This window comes from Vulpes vulpes, chromosome 8 (genome assembly GCF_048418805.1).
Source record: "Vulpes vulpes isolate BD-2025 chromosome 8, VulVul3, whole genome shotgun sequence".
NCBI classification, from domain to species: Eukaryota; Metazoa; Chordata; class Mammalia; order Carnivora; family Canidae; genus Vulpes; species Vulpes vulpes.
In genome coordinates this window covers 39656583-39682967 of record NC_132787.1, presented here as the reverse complement: position 1 = coordinate 39682967, position 26385 = coordinate 39656583, and the positions used below count along the sequence as shown (strand labels likewise).

General features: G+C 37.4%; 2 protein-coding genes across 4 annotated transcripts in view; one reads left to right on the top strand and one right to left on the bottom strand.

The window, feature by feature from the left end:
* The window catches only part of AKAP3 (A-kinase anchoring protein 3), a 33974-nt gene extending 10825 nt beyond the window's left edge, over positions 1-23149 (bottom strand). The window contains exons 1-5 of one of the 2 annotated variants that reach the window (XM_025995380.2): positions 23048-23149; positions 22200-22423; positions 17687-17792; positions 15038-15133; positions 3527-5851 (exon numbers count right to left, since the gene is read on the bottom strand). In XM_025995380.2, the coding sequence (XP_025851165.1) occupies positions 3527-5851; positions 15038-15133 (2421 nt within the window). In that variant the 5' untranslated portion in view covers positions 17687-17792; positions 22200-22423; positions 23048-23149. Of the gene's footprint in view, positions 1-3526; positions 5852-15037; positions 15134-17686; positions 17793-22199; positions 22424-22747 lie in introns of both variants that reach the window. The other variant, XM_072766200.1, reaches the window with a different exon arrangement.
* Positions 23144-26385, top strand: part of NDUFA9 (NADH:ubiquinone oxidoreductase subunit A9) — a 38591-nt gene continuing 35349 nt past the window's right edge. The window contains exon 1 of one of the 2 annotated variants that reach the window (XM_025995379.2): positions 23144-23283. In XM_025995379.2, the coding sequence (XP_025851164.1) occupies positions 23235-23283 (49 nt within the window). In that variant the 5' untranslated portion in view covers positions 23144-23234. Of the gene's footprint in view, positions 23284-23422; positions 23523-26385 lie in introns of those variants that run through there. The other variant, XM_072766205.1, reaches the window with a different exon arrangement.

Sequence of the window (26385 nt, the reverse complement as noted above, 5' to 3'; positions counted from 1 at the left end):
GCACTTTTATTCAACATATTATTGGAAGTCCTAACCACAGAAATTAGGCAAGAAAAAAAAATGAAGGACACCCTAATCAGAAAGGAGGAAGAAGTAAAATTGTGTCTAATTACAGGTGATATGGTATGTGTATATATATACACACACACACACACATATATATATAAAACCCTAATGACTCCACCAAAAAACTGTTAGAATTAATATGAGTTTAGTAAAATTACAGGAAAGAAATCTATAAACAGAAATCCGTTTTGTTTTTATACAATACTAACAAATTATTTTTAAAAAGGGAAGTTAAAACAATCCCATTTACAATTGTATCAAGAATAAAATATCTAGAAATAAATTTAACCAAGAAAGTGAAAGAACTGTGAAATGAAAATGACAAGACACTGATAAAAGAAATTGAAGATAATACAAATAAATGTAAATGTAAATAAATAAAATGCTCATGCATTGGAAGAGCTAACATTGTCAAAATGTCCATACTACCCAAAACAATCTACAGATTCAGTGCAATTCATATCAAAATCCCAGTGGCATTTTTCACAGAACTAGAACACATAATTCTAAAATTTGTATGGAACCACAAATGTCCAAAGCAGTCTTGAGAAAGAAAAAACAAAGCTATTTGTATCATGCTCCCCGATTTTAAACTGTAATAAAGGTATACTTATCAAAAAAAGTATGATATTGCCACTAAAAACAGACACAAACATCAAAGGAACAGAATACATCGATCAGAAATAAACCCACACATACATAGTATACATAGTTAATTAATTTGCAAAAAGAAGCTTGGAATGTGCAATAGGGAAATGACAGTTTTATTCAATAAATGGTGCTGAAGAAACTGCATAGCAATATGCAAAAGTATGAACTTAGACCACTATCTTACACTATATAAAATATTAACTCAAAATGGCTTAAATATTTTTGAGTCTGGCTCCAAAGACAAGGGAAACCAAAGTAAAAATTGTTTATTTTTGTTTATAGGACTACATCAAACAAAAAAGCCTCTGCAAAGCAATGGAAACTGTCAACAAAATGAAAAGGCAGCCTACTGAATGAGAGAAGATATTTACAGATTACACATCTGATAAGAGGTTAATATCCAAAAATATATGAAGAATTCATACAACAACAAAAAATCAAGCAACTCAATTAAAAGATAAGTCAGAGAAAGACAAATGTTGCATGATTTCACTTATATGTGGCATCTAAAAATATGAAACAAATGAATAAATAAACAACAAACAAAAAGACTCTTAAATACAGAGAACAAACTGGGGGTTGCCAGAAGGAAGGAGGCTGGAAGATGGGCAAAATTGGTCAAAGAGAATAAAAGGTACAAAGTTCTAGTTATAAAGTCATGGAGATGAAAAGTCCAGCATAGAGAGTATGGTCAATAACATTGTAATAACCTCATATGGTGAAAGGTGCTGACTATACTTATTATGGTGAGCACTGAGAATTGTAAAATTACTACCTTGTACACCCAAAACTAATACATTGTATGTTGACTATGTTCGATAATAATAAATTTTTAAAATACTCTAACAAAAAATGGACAGAAGATCTGAATAGACAGTTTTTGAAAGAAGACAGATTGTCAACAGGGACATGAAAAGATGTTGGGAAGATGTTCAATATTACTAATTATCAGGAAAAGGCAAATCAAAACCACAATAAAATATCACCTTACACTTGTCAGAATGACTATTATAAAAAAGGCAAGGAATAACAAGTGTTGGAGAAGACGTGGAGAGAAAGAAGTCCTCATACACTATTGGTGGAAATGTAAATTGGTACAGCCACTGAGGCAAACAGTATGGAGATGCTTTAAAAAAGTAAAAGTAGAACTACCATATGATCCAGCAATTCCACTTCTGGGTATTTATCTATAAAATACAAAACCACAAATTTGAAAAGCTATATGTACCTCTATGTTCACTGCAGCATTTTTTACAGTAGTAAAGATGTGGAAAAAATCCAAGGGTCCTTTAATGGATAAATGGATAAAGAAAGTATGGGCTGTGTGTGTGTGTGTGTGTGTGTGTGTGTGATGGAATACTACTCAGCCATAAAAAGGAGAAAATTTTGACAACTTGAAGGTGGACAAGTCATGCTAAGTGAAATGAGTCAGACAGAGAAAGACAAATACTGTATGATTTCATCTATATGTGGACTCTTAAAAACAAAACAAAACAAACTCAAATACAGAGAACAGACGGGTGGTTACCAGAGGGAAACTGGGTTAGGGGTGGGTGAAATGGGTCAAAGAGCTGAATTGTGGGGTGAGGGATGGTAACTATACCTATGGTGATGATGACTTTGTAGTATGTACAGATATCAAATTATAATATACACCTGAAACTCATATACTTGTTTCATTACGTTTTTTCTCTATTGTGCTTTGCAGATACTCCTTTTTTTACAAAGTGAAACCCTGCACCAAGCAAATCTATTGGTGCCATTTTTCTGACAGCATTTGTTCACTCTGTATGTCATATTTTGGTAATTCTAGAAATATTTCAAACATTTCCATGCTTATTATATTTGTTGTAGTGATCTTGACTAGTGATATACTTGCTAATAGCTCAAATGATGGTTAGCATTTCTAGCAAAAAAGCATTATTAATTTTTTTAATCTTTTGCATCTTTTATTTTTTAAATTTAAATTCAGTTTGCCAGCATATAGTATAGCACCCAGTACTCATCACAATAAAGCATTTTTTAAATTTAAGTATGCCCTTTTCTTTGAAATAATGCTATTGCACACTTAGTAGACTATAGTACAGTATACTGGGAAACCAAAAAAATTCATTTGACTTTGCTTTATTGCAGTGGCCTAGAACAGAACCCACAATGCCTTTGAGGTCTGCCTGTAAAGTTATATGCCACTTTTACCAGACACATGCACAATTCTCTTCAGTAAGCAGTTCCAAGGCCTACACTGGGAAGAGCAAGGAGTTAGAAGGCACACACTTACCGTTTTCAGTAATAACAGTGATAGGTGGATTTCTCATCTGCCTTATTCTTTAGTCTTACTTCTCAGTTGATTCAGAACTTAGAGTAAGGGGAAGAGGGATGTTATTATTGAATCTCTCGAATCCCCAACACTTCCTAGACAACCAGCTGAGAGAGTAATGACAAGTTTGAAAGGGTATAAACCTAGATCCTTTACCCTAACCACCTGCCTCCTCAATACATTCCCAGGATGCCTCCCGGCAGGTGATATATATATATATATATATATATATATATATATATATATATATAAAAGAAAAGGGATAATATATATATATATATTATCCCTTTTCTTTTTTGATATGCCTTTTATTGGGCAAAATCCAATATTACTTTATCCATTATCTCTGCCAAGGTGCATCTTCAAATTCTCCCTTCCCCAGCCTACACTTGTAGCTATCTTCCTATTCAGAAAGAAAACAGAAAACAGAACCTAAAACTCTACTTAACCATTAACAAATCTTTTCAAATTCCTCTGACTCTACTTCCTTACCTTCTCCTGGATTCCTTCATCGTCACCAGCAAAGTACAAAATAGGGACATTTAGTTCAGATGCAGCTACCCACTGGAGTACTGCTTGCAGTTGCTTGTTCTGAACTGTATCACTTAGGCTATGATTGCTGACGATCACTTTGGGTGCTGTACATCCTTCAGGGGGCTGTCCTGATATACCTCTCAGTTCATTATGGATAGCTTGATAGGCATTCTGCAGGAGCGTTTCTGCTGTCCCTGTGCCCTTGACTGGTAAACACTCATATAAACTATCTGGGAAGGCTGAAGTTGGCCTGCTCGCATCTCCAGACTTATCATCTCCTAGCTCTGCCAAGGGAGAGTCACAGGACTTGGCAATAATGAGACATAACTTCATCACTGAGTCCATTAGATGTTCTACCATTTGCCCATTCATGTGGCCATCTAGCTGGTTAGCAACCATCTTGGTCAGCCCAGCAAAGGTACCACCAGTCTCATCGCCTTCACTTAATTTGATGGGAGAAGGGGTTATAGGTCTTTCACACTGGTGGCTATATTCTTCCTTAATTGGCTGTTCTGGTACCTTGGGTTCAGAGCTACGGTCACTCTTGAAAATGGTCTCACCAAGTAAATTCCGGATAAAATTAAAGAAAACACTCATTAGATCCTTCTTTTCTGCTTCTTCTTGGTCACCTCCCATTTGAGGAGATTTAAGGCTGGACTCATCAGGAACTACAGGGGACTTGTTGGCAGGCAAGTTGGTGCTGCCAGCAGCTTCAAGGAAACTCTGTGGATCCATGCTTCCTCCCTGAGCCAGGTGGTATTGAATCAGAAGTAAGGCAGATACGATCAGATCCTTGGCCCAGGAGTCTGAATCACATACAAAATTCTCAGGTTTCTCTCGGTGATGCATAGGGGGACTGAGGTTGCAAGTATCCAGAGGATATCCCAGAGGGATGTCTGGTACAGGCTTGTACTGTTTGTTGGGAGCTGCAAATGTTGCCCTTTGGAAACCTGGAGATTTTCCTTCTTTTTGTTGATTTTTATGCCAAAAGGTCAATCCCTCCTTGATAATGTGTTCACCCAGAGTTTCAGCACAAGTCTTCTCTTTCTCTGGTTTGGATGCAGGAGAGTATATTTTTTCCCTCAATTTACCTTCAGATTTCATGCTTGCAAAGTTTGTATTTTGGTGTTTAGGGTCACACATCCCTTTCATGGAGACAAGGGAGTAACTCTCAGACTTGTCCTTGGTTTTCCTCAGATTTTCAGGAGGTTTCTTTGCAAACATTACAGTGTATAGCTTACCCAGCATAGCATCCATGATATCTGTAGCCTTCTGGCTTCCATGAGAGAACAGACTTCTTTTTACAGCTGAGACAAAGTCTGAATCAGTCATGAGGGTCCCTGTGACGTTGTGGAGGTTCTTCATGAAGGAGTCAATAAGATCTGAGACAACTTCTTTTGCGTGCTTCAGCAGTACCTTCTTTAGCAGAATGGTGGCAATTGTTGTGTCTTTCACTTGGATCCTCAGTGTCTTCATGATGGAAACCATCATATCAGATACCACACTGTTAGCATAGGTCATGATCCCTTGACTAACAGAAGCTGTAAAGTCATCAGGCCTTTCCTGCCCTCTGAACATCTTTCTCTCCCCAGGTAAGGACCTTCCACCCTCTTTGGCATCACCCGCATTACGAGATTCAAACACCTCCTTATAGAAGAAAGACTTCTTAGAAGGAGGCTTGTCATCTGGACCCTTGCTTTCCTTGGTGCTCTCCTTGATCTTCAGAGTGGTCTTATATTTCAAATTTGGAGGACTTCGTAATAAACCTGAGGCTCTGTCACCAGAGCCTGGAGCCTTATCTGAGGTAGTATTCTTGGAACATGCAGAGACAGTCTCATTCACCAGCTCTGATGCCACCGTACTCAGGCTTTTGTTGGGTGTGGGTTCATCTCCCATGTACAATGACTGATGGATACATCTGTTTTCAGAGCCATCTATCCTCTCATTGATTTCCTTGCGGGCCATGGCTATGACTAGATTTGTGAGGCGGTTAGCATAGAAGGAAACTTCATCTACTGAACTTCCATTACCAAGTTGGACACTGGGACCCTGGACAGGGTTCTCTCTGTGACTCATCTCAAAATGCAATCTTCCTGGACTGCCCTTGGTGGTGGAATTATAATAGTCCACAGAGAAACCCTTGCGGGGATCTCCTAAGTTGCTCATTTCCCCATTAAATGAGGATTCTCCAGGCTTGAATCTAACATCTTGAAACCCTGCTGTACTTTTTTCCAGGTCTCTGCGGAGCCAGCTGAGCACTCTGATAGGATCAGTTGAAGCTTCCTTAAAAATAGACAAGGATTCATCCGACTATAACAAAGTAAAGATATGGGACATTCAGGACAAACTCAAAGACTAGTTACAAAAATGGTCACCTCTCTCCAGCCTTAACTGTTGTATCATTACAATAAAAGTAACCAACATGTATTGAGTGCTTAGTATGTATCAGGCACTATTCCAAGTATTTTAAGACTATTATCTCACTTATTAGTATTCTCTTTTTTTAGTATTTTTTAAATGATTTTATTTATTAGAGTGAGAGAGAAGGTACATGAGTGAGGGGGAGGGGTAAAGAGAGAAGGAGAAGCAGAATCCCCGCTGAGCAGGGCTTCATCCCAGGACCCTGAGATCATGACCTGAGCCAAGGCGGACATTTAACCTACTGAGCCACTCAGGCATCCCCTCACTTAACACTATTCTGGCATTAAACTTAAATGTTGGCTCTCTTATTATATGCATTTTACAGAGGAGGGAACTGAAGAAAGAAAAATCAAGTTAGTTACTTATCTGAAGTTATACAGATAATCACTGATGGAGCAGGAGTTCCAATGCATGTAGTCTGACTCTAGAGCCCATGCTCTCAGACACTACAGTATACTGCTTTTAACAACATACATCCTTAAGATCTGATATTTATAGCTATGTAGCAGAATTAGCATTTAAACTGAATCAAAATTTTCTTATATTTGTATTACTTGCTATTTTCTAGGGTTTACCTGTTTTTATCTAGGTCTCTTAGTACAACTATAGTTTTCAAAAAATTAGAGAATTCAAGGACAATTGTGCATAATTAATCACTTTGCTGGGCTATACAAGCACAGTCTTGATATGTTAAATGGTTTCCAATGAACTATTTGATATCACTTAACTGAACAATCTAATTTATAATTAATGAGTTAATATCTGTGGACAATTATTAGTTTTGAACGAATATAGATTCTTTAATGGACACTAGCTGTGATAAGCACATGTATATATTTATATATTCCCCCATTGCAATTTATAATTTTCATCTGAACATAGACCAAAATAAGAAGTGAAAACGTCCTATTTACTATCAAATGTAAAGGAGCACTGTGATTATTAGAGTAATGTCTATCTAGGAATGACTACAAGTATTGTCCATTTTTAAAGAATAATTTGGTATTTTAACTACCAAGTGGTCACATAGGTTACTAGTTACTATTTCTTAAATACTTGTGTTTGCCAGGCACTGTGCTGAGTGCTTTACACACATTATTTCACTTGCTCCTCATATACAGACTGCAGGAGAGGTATTGTTTTGGTTTCATAGGTGAGCAAACTGTAGCTTAGGTTACATAAATTGGCTAGTATCTCATAGCCTCCACATGATGGAGTTTAGTATTCAAATCCAGTTCTGACTCTAGAATTGGCTCTCCACACCTGCAATACACTGCTATGTTTTGATGACTTGGAAAGTAGAGAAAAGCAGTTTCGCCAGTCTGCTATGGGGCTGGTTTAACCTGTCTGTGGGCCATGGTGTTTGGGGCAAAGTCCTTTTAAATGGTTCTCCTAATTTGAATAATAGCTACTTCAGGGAAATTTCATACTTCAGTGGAAAACTATGCATAAGCTATAGCACAGCCTTCCACATTTTCTGCTTCTGATTCTCTTGAAGCTATGTTACAATCTTGTAGATAATGGATAGCAATTGCAGTATAATTCTTGTTTATACATGTTAATTCTGACCAGAGAAGGTTCCACTGTGTTTTGCCTCCATTTGCACATTCACTTCAATATTCCTGATCTATAATATGTGTTTTTTTTAATTCTCCTTTGAATCTCACCAGTTCCTTGTTAATGATTAAAATCTTTACCATGTTATTTTAATTAATTAGTTAGTTAATTAATTAATTAAAAGCAGGCTCCACATCCAGCATGGAGCCCAACACGAGTCTTGAGCTAATGACCATGAGATCAAGATCTGAGATCAAGAGTCTGACACTTAAAGGACTGAGGCACCCAGTCTGAGCCCCACCATGAGCTTATTTTTATACATGTATGAAAGTCATTATTTCATCCTTCTCTAAAAATGATCTTTTAACAGTTTTTGAAGTCTTTGCCAAGATGTCCAATGGATTCACCTAACAGAGGTAAATGCCATCCTGAGGGAAGTGTACTAGGTGCATGCATTCTTTTTCTTTGACCTCAGAAGTGAATCTAAGGTGGCAACAGAACTTTGCAGATATTATGTTTTTTTTCTAGTTTTAATTTTCCTCTGTATTAATTTTGCATTGGCTTTTCATTTTTGTTCCTTTAGGGCTAATAGTCATTGGTGGCAGTGATCTCTTTAATGGACTAATTGTTTATAGAGATCTATTCTCTGTTGGGTAAAACAATGGAAAGTTTGTTTTGCTAGTATTTTTTGCCCATCTCAACCTCAAAGTAATTAAGAATTTTGTGCCCACTTGGAAGAAGAGCTCTTTGATTTCTGGACAGGGGAGTCTTGTGTTTCTGTGATTACTTTTGATGCATGCTGAAAGTTTATTATTTTTTATTGAGATTTCATTGACATAAAATTATATTAGTTTCAAATGGGCAATATAGTGACTCAATATTTGTGTATATTGCAAAATGATCACCACAATAAGTCTAGTTAACATCCTTCACCACACATAGTTCAAAATTAATTTTCTTGTGATAAGAATGCTTAAGATCTACTTTCTTTGCAACATCCGATATACAATACAGTATAATTAACTATGGTCAGTATGCTGTACATTAAATCCCCAGGACTTATTTATTTTATAGCTGCAAGTCTATACCTTTTGACTCTCTTCACCCATTTTGCTCACTCTCACACCACCCATCTGTTCTCTGTATCTGTGAGTTTTATTTTTTAAGTTTCCACACGTAAGTGGGATCATATGGTATTTGTCTTTCTCTGTCTGACTTATTTCACTTAGCTTAACACCCTCTAGATCCATCTATGCTATTGCAAATGGCAAGACTTCCTTCTATTTATGGCTGGATAATATTCTATTGTGTATATACACCACATTTTTTAAATTCATTCATCCATGGATGGACACTTATGTTGCTTTTATGTCTTGACTATTGTGAATAATGCTGCAATAAACATAGGGTATAGATATCTCTTTGAAATAGTGATTTTGTTTCCTTCAGATATACACTTGAAGTGGACTTCCTGGATCATATGGTAATTATTATTAGTTTTAATAATTTCATCATGTAGTTGCAATTAGTATTAAATGAGATAATATGCACAAAAATTTGTACTCTTAGAGTGTGTATATGAGATAATACTACTCAAACATTTCAAATTAAGGTTAAATTTCAGAAGAGGTAAGAGAAGAGTAAGAAAAGTCAATAAGCTTGATTTTTAGAGTAATGCAGTGAAACAAACTTAACCATCTGTCAGAGTATTAGGAATAAAACTTGACTTCCCATATGCATAGGAGAGTGGTGCTCTGGAAAAGAGAATGCTGGAAGACAGTATGGCTAGGGATGTGTACTGTGATTCATTCCTATCAGACCAGGTGGGAGTTGTGGGGAAACTACTTTCTGAATTCCTGTGATGAATTTTTTAAAAAATTGTTTTTCTGAACCAAAGATCAGTAACAAATGGGAAATTCTATATGGACATAATTTAGCCTTCAGAAGAAGTTTTAGGAAAGAAAGCTGCCTATAAGCATGTCTGAGAAAGAGACAGAGAAAAGGTGGTCAGGTCAGAGCAGAGACTGCATTCAAGAAATGGAAAATCAGGTTCAAATATACAAACTATCCACCAGGAGGACCAACCTGATGGTCCTCTACTGAAGAAGTGATTTAGGGATTTAGGGGAGGTAATGTGTAACACAAACCACCTGCATAATTCAATATATATATAGTATCTGTGTACAATACACTCTATTAGATATTGTGGGACATATAAAGATGAAAGAAATATGATCTTTGCCTTCTAGAAACATAAAGTCTACTGTAGAGATGAACTATGAACACAGATATTACTAAATACTATGTGATTGGTGCTATAAAATAATAAAAAGATATGTTTAATGTTACAAAAGGGACATACAGCTTTGGGTGGATAACTAGAAAAAGCAGTGGCATTTGAGATGGAGTTCTAAACATTTGATAGATATAACAAAGTGGGCATTTCTGGCAGCAAGATGACACAAGCAAAATATATTATTTGTGATAATGCTAGTTTTAAGTCAGATAACCCCTGAAGTACTAGTGGTATAAGGAAACAGGAGTATTTCTCAATCACTTTGTTTAGAGAGGACATTCAATAAGAAGCTTACTTTGCAGTGACTCAGGGACCTAGGCTCTGCTTTTGCATGGTTTTACTCTCACCTAGGGCCTCAAAACTTATTCTTCAAGTGTATAAGGAACAATCAAGATCACTGAGAACTGAATGGGAGACTTTTGTGGTTCAGACACGGAAGTATCAAAAACTTCTACTAATATTCCATTCATCCTTGTTTTTTGAAAGTTTGATTATAATGTGTCTCAGCATGGGTATCTTTGAGTTCATCTTTGTTGGAGTTTGTTGAACTTCTTGGATATTTATATTCATGTCTCTCATCGGATTTGCAAAGCTTTAAGCCATTATTTCTTCAAATATTCTCTCTGCCCTTTCTCTTTCTCTTCTCCTACTGAGGTTCCCACAATGTATGTTTGCTTGATGGTGTCCCGCAGGCCCCTTTGGTTCTGTGTTCACTTTTCCTCAGTCTCTTCTCTTTGTTCCTTAGAGTTGATAATTTCCATGGTTCTATTTTCAAGTTTGCTGATTCCTTCCTCTGCCTGCTCAAATCTGCCTCCAAATCCCTTCAGTGAAATTTTCATTTCGGTTATTATACTTTTCATCTACAGAATTTCTTTTAGGTTACTCTAGGTTTTCTACCTCTTTATTGATATATCTATTTTGTTCATACACTTTTTTTTACTTTCTCCATATTTATTTCTTTGAACATCTTTAAGACAATCGTTCATTTTGCTTTTTTAATATGTTTTTTCTTTATTTATTTGAGAGAGAGAGAGAGTGCAAGAGAAAGCATTAATGGGGGAGGAGGGGCAGAGGGAGAGGGAGAAGCCAGAAGCCTGACACAGAGCTCAATTTCAGAACCTGGGTCCATGACCTGAGCTGAAGGCAGACACTTAACTGACTAAGCCACCCAGAAATCCCAAGACAGTTGTTTTGTAGTCTATGTCTAGTGGATCTGCCATCATCAGGTCTTTTTCAGACACAATTTCTGTTGGCCTACTTTTTCCTTTGAGTGAGTCACACTTTTCCTGTTTCTTTGTGATTATTGTTGAAAACTGGACATTTGAATCTAATGGCTGAAAGTTTCGAATTTAGGCTATAAGCTATCAGTATTTGTCATTCAGAAAAACATTAAATGTAAGCAATAATATCTTCCTACTTCTATATGATGCCAAATTAGATTATAAAGTCCCTTAAATAAAGGATCTTTTTCTGACTGGTAAAGTACTCTTAAAGAACCTAACCCAGAAAAATTTTAGGAGCTTAACGTCACATAATTTAGGATAACCTTTGGCAAACAAGGTAAGTTTAATAATTTTGATTTAATAAAAACAGCTGTCCTTTATGATTTATCAGTATGAAGTATAATGCAAGTATGCACTTTTTACTTTGATATGCTCTTCATAAACTTATACAGGTTATACAAATCCAGCAAGCTAATATTACTTCTACTTTATGTTTAAGATCATGAAAAATATATATTTGTGTTTATTCAACTTGGATATTATTCTAAAAAACTTTATTTCAAGTTATTATATTTTATAGTATTCAACAACTCAACGCTTGATGGTAAATTTACAGCATCTTTATGTAACTTAAAACACTGTTATTTAATGAATATTCATTGGATATTTTGATAATTTCTAAGTAAGGTAGAATATTGAAACACTGATGATTAAAAATAGGTTATATGCTTTTGATTCTTATGGGTTTTTTTGCTTATTATTTTTTTATTGTGATAGAGAGGCTATATCTTTTGGTCTGTTAATAAATATGTCCATTTCTGCCACTTGGTTATGAAGGAATGTATATGGCTATAGAAAGTTGTCTGCCAGTCTGCACTTTAGCTGGTGTATAACAGTTCACAATTATACCTTACTCTCTCTCTCTTTTTTTAAATTATATACTTCGCCTTCCCCACATTTTTTTAATGAGATAGAAAAATGAAAAGTACTTTGCCTAAAAGTTTTTATTAGTATAACTTAACTGTATTTAGGAATAATGGTTTCAGGGAATCCCAGTGGTATATATTCTTGTTTTTATAGAAACTATAGGTGAAATCTGGTAGAAAGAATTTCTTAGTCTCATCTTCCTAGCGTCAGGAAGGCCTTTAAAAAAAGGCCTTCCTAGTGTCATTGAGGCCTTTAAAAAAAAGTTCAACCAGAGCTTCTTTATGAAAACTTCCAGTAAAGCAAACTTAAGGCCTATCTGGTTGCTATGGCCTATCTGGTTTATCTATGTAAATAACTGACTAAGTCTGAAGATATTAGCCTGATTTTGCTATCAAAATCACCTTATTTTGAGATTTATTGAAATGGAGGTAACTGTAGGGAAAAAAAAATCATGCTCCAATAGAAAATAATGCATTGTCTATAGTCTACAATTTATAGACTAAGCATTGTTTACAGCCTCCCACATAATCAGATTCTGAATCTATGGGAAGTATTTTACAACTGTTAGCTGTAGATAATTGACAACAATGCAGAATAATTCTTCATATCTGTAGACATGTAAATTCTGTCTAGTAAGGGGTTCAGCTCCCTTCCCTTCCCCACTGTAGAAGAGGCTAGTTTTGCCTCTACTTGTACATTCATTTTAATATTCCTGATCTGTAATACATCTCTTTTTAAATTCTTCTTTGAACTGGTTGTAACACCTCTCCAGTCTCCTCATTAATGAGTTAAATAAAATCTTTAACATGTGTTCATTTTCATATCTGATTGAGAGTCTTGATTTTATACTATTTTTTTTTAAATTATCCCTTAATATTACCCACTTATTTAAAGATAGGCATATCTAGGAAGATGAGACTAAGAAATTATTTATACCAGGTTTCACCTACAGTTTCTATAAGAACATTCTGCAAATAGGTATGTTTCTGTAATTGGGCTATAACATGTATATGAAAGTCTTCTCATAATGCAGATGTGGGGCTTATTCTTTTATCTTTTTTGATTCTTTTCCCAGAGCATTAAAAACATATAGCATAGCACACAGTTTTATGATGGAGTATAAAGAACTGTGTTAGTCTTCTGTGTTTTTAGGTTTTTATTGCCCGTTTACATTTTTTAAATCTAAAAAGTATGCACCTTATGTCCATTATTCCACTTGACCCAGGAGGATTTTGTAAAAGTGGTTAATGAAAGGCTAACCTTTCATGTGCTTTTCTATCAGTGCAGTCTACAAACATTCCATCTCTTCCAAACCCCATTCCCTTCTTGCAAACTTTAACTCTCTTTTTATACAGTAGTATCAAAGGCAGCTGGAGAAGGTGGATGCCAAATGATTTCTGAATCTTTCTTAATTAAGGCCAGGGAAAATTTTCACATCCATGAAGGAGAATATAAAAAAAATTTAATTTTCTCTCCTCAGCCATCTTCTGCTCCAGTACCTTAGTTTGAAGTCAACACATATACCTACCATCCTATTCTTCACCTCTAGCTCTGTTAAATACACTTTATGAAATTTTCCCTGACCACTTCCCACTTTGATCTGTACTTTAAACACCTAATCCAATTATTGCCAGAAAATTCACTTGGCAAATTATCATGAACTTCTTATAATTAGGCTAATTTTTAGATTATATTTATATTTTTTATTTTCCCAAATTAATTGTAAGGTCTATGAGGGCAGTAATTGTTTCTTTTTCTTTTTTTTTTTTCATTCCCCAGAGTGCTCCTCCCTTAATGAAAAATCATGACTTTTTAAATTTGATTTAGTATTGAAATTCATCTATCTTTTATTTTTCTACATGAAAGAGCAGAGGTAAACAAAAGATCTAATAGCAGCTGTTTTGGTTGGCACTTACTCTATAATAATTGGATATTTATTATCTATACATATTAATGTCTTATGTAGATTTGATAGTATTATCTCTCTTAGGCTACATAAGACAGATCAAATAGATTTTGGAAAATAGAAGATGGGTATAAATAGAACATTGTATGCAAATAGGTGTTTGATAAATAATAATAGTAAGGATGGGAATTACCATAGTGATTTCATTAGATTATGAGATCCTAAAAAAAAGAATTCTGTCTAATTTGTTTTTACATCTCTGACTCTAGGACTCAGCACAGGGTCTACGCCAGTCATCCATGACTGTCTCTCAACTCCAAGTCCACCTTTCTTTGCCTTGCTCTGTGACATTGCAACTGGACCCCTCTAAACATTTCTTCTTTGGCAGCTGGCTTTGTTAGTAGAGGGTACTGGAGAGATGCCGCACTTCTGGTGCACTTGCATCCTCTGGCAAGCATCTTCTGCCCCAGCAGGCTAGTCCTCCTGTGGCAAGCCATACTCTCTCCAAAGAAATCTGAAGCCACCTTGGCTGAAGGAGAGGTAACTACTGTGAGTTCTTAGTCTCTTCCTGTTCACTCTCTTGCAACCTAGGGGTAGTAGCTGCTCTCTATATTTGCTACTTCTGAAACTCTCAGGGTCTTACAGTGTTTAGTAGTTAACTTGTTAACTATCTTTCACTAAAATTTTTAATATCAAATTGTGTGCTATGGTCTCCATCTTCTGACCGGACCCTGACTTACAGTGCCTGATACTAAGCACTTAATAAATGTTACTTAGATGAGAGCTTATAATTCTGAGAATTTTGAGGCACCTTAAATTTAAAAAAAAGTTTCTATGAACTTTGTAACATTTCTATTTGAAATCCAATCCCTTTCTGTTTGAAAATTTTAAAAAATTTACAGCTGTAATATATAGGTTTTGCATTAATTATATTTCTTCTATGAAATTATCATATTATAGAATTTTGCCTCCAAAACAATATGAATAGGAATTTTTTGGTCTAGAGGAGCTTGTGTTTTTCCCCAAGAATTTCACCTTCAAAAATAAGAGGTAGGCAGTGGTGGTGAAGAGCATAAGCCTACTCTTAATGGTACTCCATTTATTCCTAAATGAGTATTTATAAAGAGATGGATGCTTACCATTTTCCAGTCCTGGGGTTGGCTGTCTCCAGGTGAATAGACATCAACTTTGCATACTCCATTTTGGCTTTGTAACCAGTCAACCTTATCTGACATCTGGAATAGAAAAAAATAAAAGAGAGAAAGAGAAATGGTCATCAAAGGGACAAGTTACATGAAAGTAAGGAGAAATAAGGCAAATGGCTGAGATGTAGAAAACAGGAGCAATGCTTTCAGTAGAGTCCTGTCCCAAGAGCTACTTCAACCTACCTACTGAGAATGAAGATCTCTTCATTCCCAGTTCTCCACTGCAGGAGGATTTCTTAAATATATTTATTTCTAGTACTGAGGCCAATGCCTGTTATATGCTAGAGGTACTTAATACAATTTGTTCATGAATGAACCTATGAAGCCCTGCCCTGCTACGTGTCCTTGCTTGACAGCCTTTCCATATCCTGGATTTTCAGTAGACACTCAAAACTCAATATGATCAAAATAGAATTAATTTGTATTTTCCCTGCCTGTTCTTGTCCCACCAACTTAATATTTTTGCTCCACCAACTTATTTTTAAAGTAATATATGCTTCATTTTCATTAATTTCTAGAGCACTAACTTAACTTATATTAGCCGCATGTCTTAGAAGCTTCTCCTTAAGACCAGTCCCTCTCCAAATACCCAAGGATCTTGGGGAAATTCTTAGTCTCTATGGATCAGCCAAACTCTGGATGCCAAGAGAAAAGGGATGCCACATGCACTATCAAATGGACCTTTGTGTGGATGCCTTGTTGATGTTGATTGTTCAATCCTCCCAGTACTGTGCTCTACTCCCTAATCTCAGTAATGGCACTGCCATCCAGCTAGTCTTCCAAACTAGAAAACTGATAATCATTTTAGTTGTCTTCTCCTACTCCAAGCTTCCCTCTAGCTGCTACCACTTTCTTCTTTTATTTATTGTCTCTTTTCAGTGAAAGAATTGCTTTTACTTGCTTTTTGCTCACCTCAAAATTTAGCATAACATCCCTTATTCCTAGAACTTTGACCTTAGTCTTGTTCACTTTCCATAGCATGGCATCTTATTTGGTAGTCCTTGAAAACATGGCTAATTATTATAATATTTGTCCACTGATAATCTACAAGTATGAGAAGCTTCTCTTTGACCTCTTTTTCCATGTCAGACTTCCATTACCATTACATTGAAGTTCCCTTCTTTCATTATAAACTTTGCTTACATCTATACTTCTCAACAAGGTGGAATAAGATGGCCAAATTTTCCCTTCTAATGTAAATATCTTTAAAAAGTATATATATGTATGCTTTATATATAATATATACATTATATATAAGATATATATATACTTGATTTGAACAAAATAAAACATTTATTTAAAATTGTTATGGGGCGCCTGGGTGGCTCAGTCAGTTAAGTGTCTACATGTGGCTCAGGTCATGATCCAAAGGTCCTGGGATTAAGCTACAAATCAGGCTCCCCGCTTACCAGGGAGTATGCTTCTCCTTCTCCTTCAGCGCTTTCCCCCACCTCGTGCTCTCTCTCTCTCTCTCAAATAGATAAATAAAATAGTAAAAAAATAAAATTGCTATAAATTGTTTTAAACTGTTACAGTAAAGTCCAAAAGTTTATCTTAATTTTTTACAGTGAAAATGCATTTTATAAAAAATTACTTGAAGTAAGTTAAGCATTATTAAGGGTTGAATATCTGGTTAATTGGAAATATTTGTGTTAAAAGACTTTGGGGGGGGTTGACATCCTCCCTCAAAATAAAACCAACACAAATCAAATACAAATTACACAAATTATTTAAGCTTATTTATAAATGGATTTATTATTTTTGTTATGTAGAATATTATAAATAATTACTAAAAAGAAAATAGAAGACCTTTTAAGAGCTACTGGTCCTTTGCTCCCACAAGGATTTGTACCTGTTTTCACACCCAATCACTAACTCAGATTAGGGATACCGTTTCTCTTACTCTTCCTGACGTTGTAATACAATAGTTTCCCTGGATACGCAGAGGGTTTTCCTCCCTGATTAGATGGAGAACTGTTTAAAGATACTGAATCTGTGATACTACCTCCCAAAGAATCTTCAATGGTTTTGGGGTCGGGAGACTTAGGCATTGAATTTCATAAAAGCATCCTGGGTGATTCTAATGTACATCTACATAACAATGAGAATCCCCGGGCCTAGGGATTCTCTCTGAGAACAACTTGCCAGCTCCAGATTTATTTTTATTTATTCTTTTCCTTAAAAATTTTCTAAAATTTTCTAACATTCTTTGCTATCTCATTTTAATGGTTATTTTAAACCATAACAAGGGGTTCTTAATGTCTATGAAGTCCTTTATTGCTCTCAGCAACTCATATATGCTAATATTCTTATGTTTGAGTCATTACCATGAATAAAGGAATGGATGCTATTATTACTTGGACAGAGAATGAGGAAACTTGGAAACAGTTTGCTCTGAATTGTTGACAGAACAAGTGAAAGCCAGAAGCTTACCTTTCAATCTCCACTGATATTTTATCTTATTGAACTACTAATAGAAAACAACAAAATCAACAGGACCTCCTGACTTATTTAAGCTATATATTGCAATTAAAAATCAAGAAAGATTACATACAAAAGTAAGGAAATTATGTGATGACTTACTCTTACTGAGGACAGGTTCTGAGATATGAGGAAAGCTCGATTAATTTGTTGTTGTCTTCACTATTCCTAAACTTACCCACCCCTCCTGCCATGAAATATAAGGGATCTGCAATGGAAAGACACAAATAAAAATGACTAATTTTACATGTGAACCCTATTGTTTTTATTACCAAGTAATATTATTTTTCACATGTCATGAGCACAAAATGACATTCAAATTTAAAGTCCAGATCTTATTCTGGGTACAGTCTGATGGTTCCAAGGTGACAAAAAAAGGCTCCATCTTCCGGCCAACACTTTCTGAAATGACTATTGTTATTCTCCACTTCCAAATCAGTGATATGTAGGCTTATTTAACAATGACAAAACTAAAAGTATTTAGCTTACTTTCAAACTTCTTGACTAAGAAGTCAGAAAATAAGTAGCTAGAATGAAGAATAAGTGTCCTGAATTCATGGATCTCAAAGCACTTTGTAAATATTCTTTTGGGGACTTGAGAGAAATATACATCTTCATGTTGTGAAGGGAATTGATAGTTAATGTTAGCTCTAGCTTCCAGATCAAAGATCTTCCTTATACTTCCTCTTCTAAGACATTTAAATAGAAGACACAAGGGCATTGTACTTTCACACTGGCATACCCACACAGCCCACTAGTAATGTCTCTCTAAATCCCACCCTTGCTTGATAGCTCAGGACAAAGCTTACCTACCCCATCCATGAAATATTTTCTAAGTACCTAACTGAATGTGATTACTTCTCCAATATTTTCATCATATTTTGCTTCAACATTCCATCTAGTCCTTTAACTGATCACAAATATTTCATCTCTTTAATTAGATGGCTTTCTGAGGGCAGATGCCTTTTCTTACTCATCTTGTTAACCCTCATAGTAACTAGTGTCTTAAAGTTGGTGTTTAATAATTATCTGCTGAAAGAGTGAATACAGGAATACTGCCTATTTCTAATTCCAGATAGTGTAAATTTTTCTTTCTTAAGTAGGAGAATCTGAGAACAACCAAAAAATGGTTTGTTCCAGTTTGCTATGATGGTAAGCCACACATTCAGTCTTTCCTATTAGCTTAATTCCTATTGGATTTTTCCTAATAGCTTAATTCCTATTGGATATAAGTTCACCCTAGAGACATAGCCAAGGTATTAGTATTTATTCAATGATTTATTAAAGACCTTCCCATCCCAATAATACAAATAAGTCAATATTTCAAGAGTGCTCTTGTACTTCTTTCACAAACAGAAAGTACATCTTTTAGTCATGTATATCCAGCAAACATTTCCAATTATGTGTACTAATGTTTCATTCTACTTACTATATCTTCTGCATTTTTATCTGCATCCATGAAACTTATTTCAGACTTTAAACTCCCTAAATTGTCCTGGATAATTATAGTTATATGAGGTACTTAAATATCTTTGATGGTAATGATATTGAGACTTCTAACTCTGTATACATTTCCCATAATAAAATGAAAAAGAGGGAAGGAAAATCTAGAGTTTAATGGAGCCAATGAACAGATTCATAAATATCTTAAGTCCAAAGTTGGTGAATAATATCCTGGAGTTAGGGTAGAAAATACAAAAGAAAAAGGATGCGTTGTATTATCTATTAAATTTGATGAGGAGGTATCCCTGGGTGGTGCAGAGGTTTGGCGCCTGCCTCCGGCCCAGGGCACGATCCTGGAGACCCGGGATCGAATCCCACATCGGGCTCCCGGTGCATGGAGCCTGCTTCTCCCTCTGCCTGTGTCTCTGCCTCTCTCTCTTTCTCTCTCTGTGACTATCATAAAAAAAAATTTGATGAGGAGAGAAAGCTAATTCTATACAATGTATAGATAAATGGACCCTAGAAACCATTTATTCTAACATCCTCATTTTACAGACTAGGAAACTAAGGCCCAGAAAGGGAGTGTTAAAAACATTGGATATATTCCTTTACATATTGCAGCTCTGCAAGTTAACATCCCAAAAGCTATGAAATTTTTCTATGGCCAATAGAAGGATCCTGTGGCCCATAGAGGGAATACTCCCTAAAAGTGCGAATGTGGTTGAGACCTCAGCAATAATTGAGGAATGCAAATGGTGAATGGCAGCCAGAGAGGGCATAACACAGGGATTTGGTTATGGCTGCTGTACTTCAGACTGTAGCTCTATCTCAAAACAGTTTTCTCCTATATCCATCATAAGCAAGAGGCTTCTGCTTACTCAAGATTCTTAAAGTCACAGAAAAGCCCAAATTACAGGCAACATAAATGAAGCTTTTGTAGGGTTGATACATATCTGACCAGGTTTTAAAGTTAATTGAACCAAATTTTATTACTGGTTTTAAAAAGAAAGAATATATTCAATTAAATCCATTCTCTTTTTCTCTCTCATTCCCTTCCTCTAAGTGCTTGGCACATTGTAACACTCAATAAATGTAATTTTTGCTGACATCAGTCACAGTCGATTTTGTTTAAATAAAGATTAGAAGTGTGTGCATGTCTTTTCCTCTGGTGATACTGTTCACTATTAAGCCTCTCTGTCAATATCCTCCATTTTCACTTTCCTTTAGCTTCTTCTTCTGGTGCTCCATAAATACAGACACTTTCTTCACATGGCTATATATAGTCTGCCTTTTCCAAGGTCTCTGTTGTCTAGCCAAGGCTTCAGAAATAACAGTAGAGGGGATGAAAGTAGATGAGAATCAGGACTCAGTGGTATATCAGTCTAATTTTGTTTTTTGAGCACTGGAGAAAAAGACACAACTTTCGGAATAGCTACACAATGAAGAGAAGTCAGCAGGTAGTTAAGCTTCCAGTCTCATCATCAAGTTGGGAAGTGGGAAATAAGATCCCCTCATAATCCCAAAAGGATGGCCAAGGAGATCTGGTCAAATCTGCAACAAAATGAAAATTTCAGCAGCAAAGATGGTACGTTTAGCTGTAATGCTACTGAGGGAGAGGCTCATTTATTTCCAGAAGATTCTGATATAAAATTAAAATTGTGCAAAGAGGGAGGCTGGGTTAAATATTAAAAGTTAACCATCATTTGTCACTGAATTTTCCTAACTACAGCGGCTCAGAAAATGGGCTGTTTTAGCAGCCCACTGGACTTTCCTACCTCTGTAGCACTGGAATAGTGAACCACAGAAGACTCCAGACTTGACTTTAAAAGTCAGTGAAGATGCTGGGATGTTCTTGCTCAGCTCAAGATCTTGTTTCCTCCTCCAGCCTTCCATGTGCCTCCCCCTTGTTGGGACTGAAGAGTGACATCAGAATTGCAACTGGTGATATCACTGTCTCCATAGCAACAGTACTGAGGCTATCAGAAACTGAGTTGTCAAAGGAGAAGAGGATAGGTGAAAATACACTCCACTGCTCTGATGCTTAGTTTGGAAGGACTGGGCTTGCTTTCTTCTAATTAATTTTCTCCTTTAAGTATCTAATTTAGACAGGGAATATGGGAGGGGGGGGGGGTTGCCAACGAATTGCACTTAAAACAACCGAGTATTGTGTATGAACAAATTCAGATGGGTGCAGAGGGGAAGAATTAAAATTCAGCATCTACTAAATTTTTTAATGCAAAGCCCATGGAATCACTTCATTTTGTGGACCCAGCCTTAACTCTGAGTTATAAGCATCTCACCTTCTATAAAACAAAAATAAATTTATGGACATTTTGCCCAGACTGACCTGACCATTTCTGGGTTATAATTTATCTTCAATGGTCAGATACAGTAGCACTCATCCATTCTCTGCAACGCCTCAGCTTGAGGAAATGTCCTAGAATAAACTGAGAGGCATTTGGTTGGCAATTTCTATCCTCGAGAAGGACTTTGTTCTTGGCACATTCTCTTTGGAAATATTACTCGACATACACTTGACGATTAAATACAGGACTAATACATAGTTTCCATGAAACAAAAAGAATCTTGGTCAAGGCCACAAGATAAAGATTAAAATTGTTAACGAATTCAAAAGTGACTGGTTTGTTACAGCTTCCTTCAACGAGGCTATTTAACTATCGATGATCTTTTATACTGTCTGTTTCTTCATCTGTAAAATAAATAAATTGGGTTTACTCATCTCTTAAGGTCCCTCCCAGCTCTAACAGTCTAGGATTTTGATATCTCACTGTTATTTAAATAGAACTTCACACACATGCACATAGTACTTTGCAGCTGACAAAGCACCTTCACACCCCATTATGTCGTCTGATCCTCACAATAATCTTCTGAGGTAACAGGACAGGTACCACTTTCTGTTTGGTAGGTGTAGAAACTTGCCCAGGTCACAACTATTAACTGGTAGAGCTAGGACTGGGATCTAAGATTCTGAGTTTTAAGACAGTGCTCTTTCAACAATATGCCACTTTGAAACTAGTATTGAGAACAGGAGACAGAGTTGGACTTGGAGATGTAAACCAGCAGGCTTGCCGCGCTGCACAGGTGTCAGGAGGCTGCTGCTGCTAAAGGAGTCTGTCAGTTTATCAGAACCAGTTGGGTGTTTTGTACTCACATTGACCCCAGACTCAAGTATCAGGGAATTTTAGATACTGGGTGAACACTGAATGAGTCTTCAAGAGTTTCTTTCCTGTTCCAATTCAATTTTGCATGTGAGGCTTCAAGAAACAGTGGAGGTGGCATCGAGTGGGGAACCACAAGCCAGCGAGCCTAGTAACAGGCAACCTCTACTCATTAGGGCACTTTGTCCATCCAGGCAACTCACAGGACTTTTTCTTGCTGAAAAACAAAACAAAGCAAAACAAACCCCAAAGCGCTGAAAGAACTGCCAAATCTAGAAAGATGCCCCAAACTAGTTTGTTTTCTGATAAACCTGAGGCAGATGTCTCAGGACAAGCTGCGGCTGCTTCCTGTCTTCCACTCAGAAAACGTGAGTGGCCAGAAGGAGACAGTTAAAATTGCAAGCGTTTAACCTTTCTGCCACCTCCTCGGGCTCCAGAAACCTTTATTGTGCAACAGCGCAGATTCTCAGAGAGGCCCGCGGTTAAGAAAATAAAAATCTTGAGTTTCCTCCTAGAAAAACGTGCAGAGGCACACACACACCCAAAAACGGAACGTTTCAGGAGGTTCACAGAGTCACACTCCAGGTTAAGAATCCCTGCAGTCATGTCAGGTGGTGGTAAGTGCTTTCACTTATTAGTGTTATCGAAGTGATAACAACAAACAGGCGGCGGAATGACGGCCACCGTGGGCGTCAGAGAAGATTCCTTGGAGCAGACACTTGGAGCATATCAGGTAAAGGGTACAGCAAGGGCCAGGCTCCGAGGGCAGAGCTGCTTGGCCAGTCAGACGTGCACAGCCTCAGCTCCATTTCTTGCCCTCCTCCCCTTCTCTGCGTCCCACCTCGCTTCCTGCTTGTCTCGGGCCCCGCTCTCTTTCCCCAGCTCTCCTCTTTACAGCCGCCCCAATCTCTGGCCCGCCCTTCGCTTCCTGCCCAGCGCCTGCGCAGACACGCGCGGAAGATCGCTTTTGGCCCGGCTCGGTAGCCGTACTGGGTTGGGGCGCCGGCCGCGGGGGGTTGTGGGAGAAGATGGCGGCCGCCGCTCACCCCCGGCTTGTCCGGGCCCTGCCAATGTCACGTAAGTGTCACCGGGAACATCGGCCCCCGGTTGTCTTTCCGAGACGGGGATCAGAAGTGCTGGGGGTTGCGCCGTGGCGCAGCGGTCACTCCAACTCCCCAGGCACCTTGGTCTTTCTAGGTCTGGGGCTGCCTGTCGTTTTCAGCTTTCCTTTTCCCCTCCCCGGCTCAGGGGTCTGTGCTGAGCGAACGTGAGCAACGGGAAGGGAAATGGAGGAAGTAGGGGACATCTACTAAAGGGTAGGGTTGTAAGGGGTTGAGGTGACGAGGAATGTGCGCGTGGCCGGCGGCGGGGCGTTCGGGAGCTGGCGGGGAGGAACCCGAAAAGGATGGGGAAAAAGGATAGTGAAAGTCTTTAATGGCTTCCCTGTATGCCCTTGTGCAGGCCTCAATTCCAGGTTCTTCACGTTACAGTGGGAATGATAATAATACCACAGCGTCAGGGAGTTTCTGAAGCGGGTTAAGTAAAGTAGCATTCGCAAAAGCAGTTTTTAAGTCAAAAGCATTCTTGCATGTGTCCAGTGTGTTAGCTGGAGGCACCGGGGGTTGGGGGCGCGAGGGAAGAGTAGGGGACACCCTAGGGTTTAACCCACTCTGGGGACCACTTTTGAAATGAAAAACATTTTCAGTAATAACAGCAATAGCTTCGGGACATCTTGACGTTGTTCATTTTTCCTTCCCTTCTGATGGGATCTGCTGTCATGGCCCTCACTTTGAAAATACACATTTGCCCCTACACTCGGGAGGCGAGGCAAGAAGAGCCAGGAAATGGGGAATGCAGTTACACTTCATTATCATTCTTCCCGCTCCGCCCTTTCACTGATTTGCCCCAATTAGCCTTTAGAAGTTGTGTTTTTCCGTGGTGCATTCAAGTCATTATCAAATCCCACTTGCTCTCAAAATGAGCTGCAGCATGTCGGAATCATTTTTAGTGCTTTAGAAAAGATAGAAATGGAGACTCATCGCAGAGCTTTGAATCAGAATTTTTGAGATTGTCTCCTTGCACTTTAGGTTTTAAAGAATTCCACAAGTCATTCTGATGTTTAGGCAGAGGAGCAAGTCGGGAGTAATTGGGGGATGCTTTCCTGTTTTCCATCTTGGGTAGAGCTCCTGCCTACCACTGGAAAGGTGATTGGTTCACATCATTTATAGTGGATGGTTATGTAGCCATGACTTCTTTGCAAAGACATTTGTTGGTTCTTGTGAAGGTATTACATTGCTGTGACATGATGTAGATCATGAATGAAAATAACTGCCATTTGCTATTGGCTATCTGCTAACTATAGTCCTAAATATTTTCATAAATATTTTTGCTTTAATTTACTTTTTTTTTAAAAAACTGAACCTGTAGTTTGTGCTCTTAACTGCTATGCTTTATTGTCTCTGGGTAAAGTAAGCTTTTGCATAAACTCTGGAGAGCAAGTCTAGTGGTAACATAACCAAAACTCTATAAAACAGAACTGCATAAAACAGTTATATATGACGAAATGTGGAGAGACTACTAAGTACCATAGGAAATCAGAAAAGGGAAAGATTAGTATCATTTGAAGTAGTGAGGGAAGATTGGAAGACCAGTGGAGAACTGCAGTGCTTCCACTGATTTTTTTTTTTTTTTTTTTTTTTTAAGAGTTGTCATGATTTGGAAATTCAGAGAAGCTAGGCATTTTCCTGACATGGGCAAGGACAAGGTGATGAGAATAGAATCACAAAGTACGTAGGAGGCAGTGAAATGATGACCGGTAGATATGGAATAATAGTAGGAAAGACAATTGAATGTGTTAGATGGGATCAAATAGTGGAGGACTTTGCAAGTCAAGCAGTTTAGTCCAGTGGTCCCCAAAGTGGGTTTTGTAAGAGGAATCAGTGGATACAAAAATATGATATAATTTTGAAATGAAAAACATTTTCAGTAATAATAACAATAGCTAACATTTATGTAGTTCAAACTATATACCAGACACTATTCTAAGTACTTTTTTCCTTCTACTGGATCATTTCCATTAGTGTATAAGTATGTTATAATAAGGGGCACCTGGGTATCTCAGTGGTTGAGCATCTGCCTTCAGCTCAGGTCATGATCCTGGGGTCCTGGGATCGAGTCCCACATCAGGCTCCCTGCAGGGAGCCTGCTTCTCCTTCTGTCTATGTCTCTGCCTTTCTCTCTGTGTCTCTCATGAATAAAGAAATAAAACCTTAAGAAAAAGTTATAATAGCTCATATTAAATAAAAAATCCTGGGACGCCTGGGTGGCTCAGTGGTTGAGCATCTGCCTTTGGCTCAGGGCGTGATCCTGGAGTCCTGGGATCGAGTGCCGCATTGGGCTCCCTGCGTGGAGCCTGCTTCTCCTCCCTCTGCCTGTGTCTCTGCCTTTCTCTGTGTCTCTTGTGAATAAATAAAATCTTTAAAATAAACAAACAAACAAACAGATAAATAAATAAATAACAAATCCTGTTCTCATGTTCTTCTAGTCCCTCCCCCGCCCCTTTTACATTATGTCTCTCTGGAAGAATCATCGATACTCTTAATCCCACTTCCTTGCCTTACATTCTCTCTTGCCTGCTCGGGTTAGGCTGTCATTCCTACTGCAATAAAATAGCTCTTATTAAAGGCATTCAAAACCAATATCTTCTAGGTCTCTGATCCTCTATCCCCAACCTATTTTACTTTTCAGCAGCCTTTGATAGAGCTAACTATTACCTCTATCAGTCCCTTTCTTCATTTGTCTTCTGGATACCATTTCCTTTTGTTTTCCCCTTACCTTACTGGGCTGCTTTTCAATTTCCTTTGCTGGCTTTCCAGGCAAGTCACTTAAACTCTTTGAGCCTGAGTTTCCTCATCTGTAAAGTGACAGTAGGAATAGTGTTAAATAAGATAATACCTACTGAGCACATAGAACAATGGCCAGCATCTGCTAACAGCTTTGTAAATTTAGCTGTTACTGTGATAAGTTTGTTATGTGTCCAGTCTGCAATAGGTGTTTTTCATCTTTGTGGTTTCAGTCACTGTTCAGTAAGCTAGGCTTTTTCTCTAATTTCATGCTTTTGGATAGGGAAAAACTCATGGTTTCTGGGCAGAGTGCCACTGGAGAATCATGTGCAGAAAA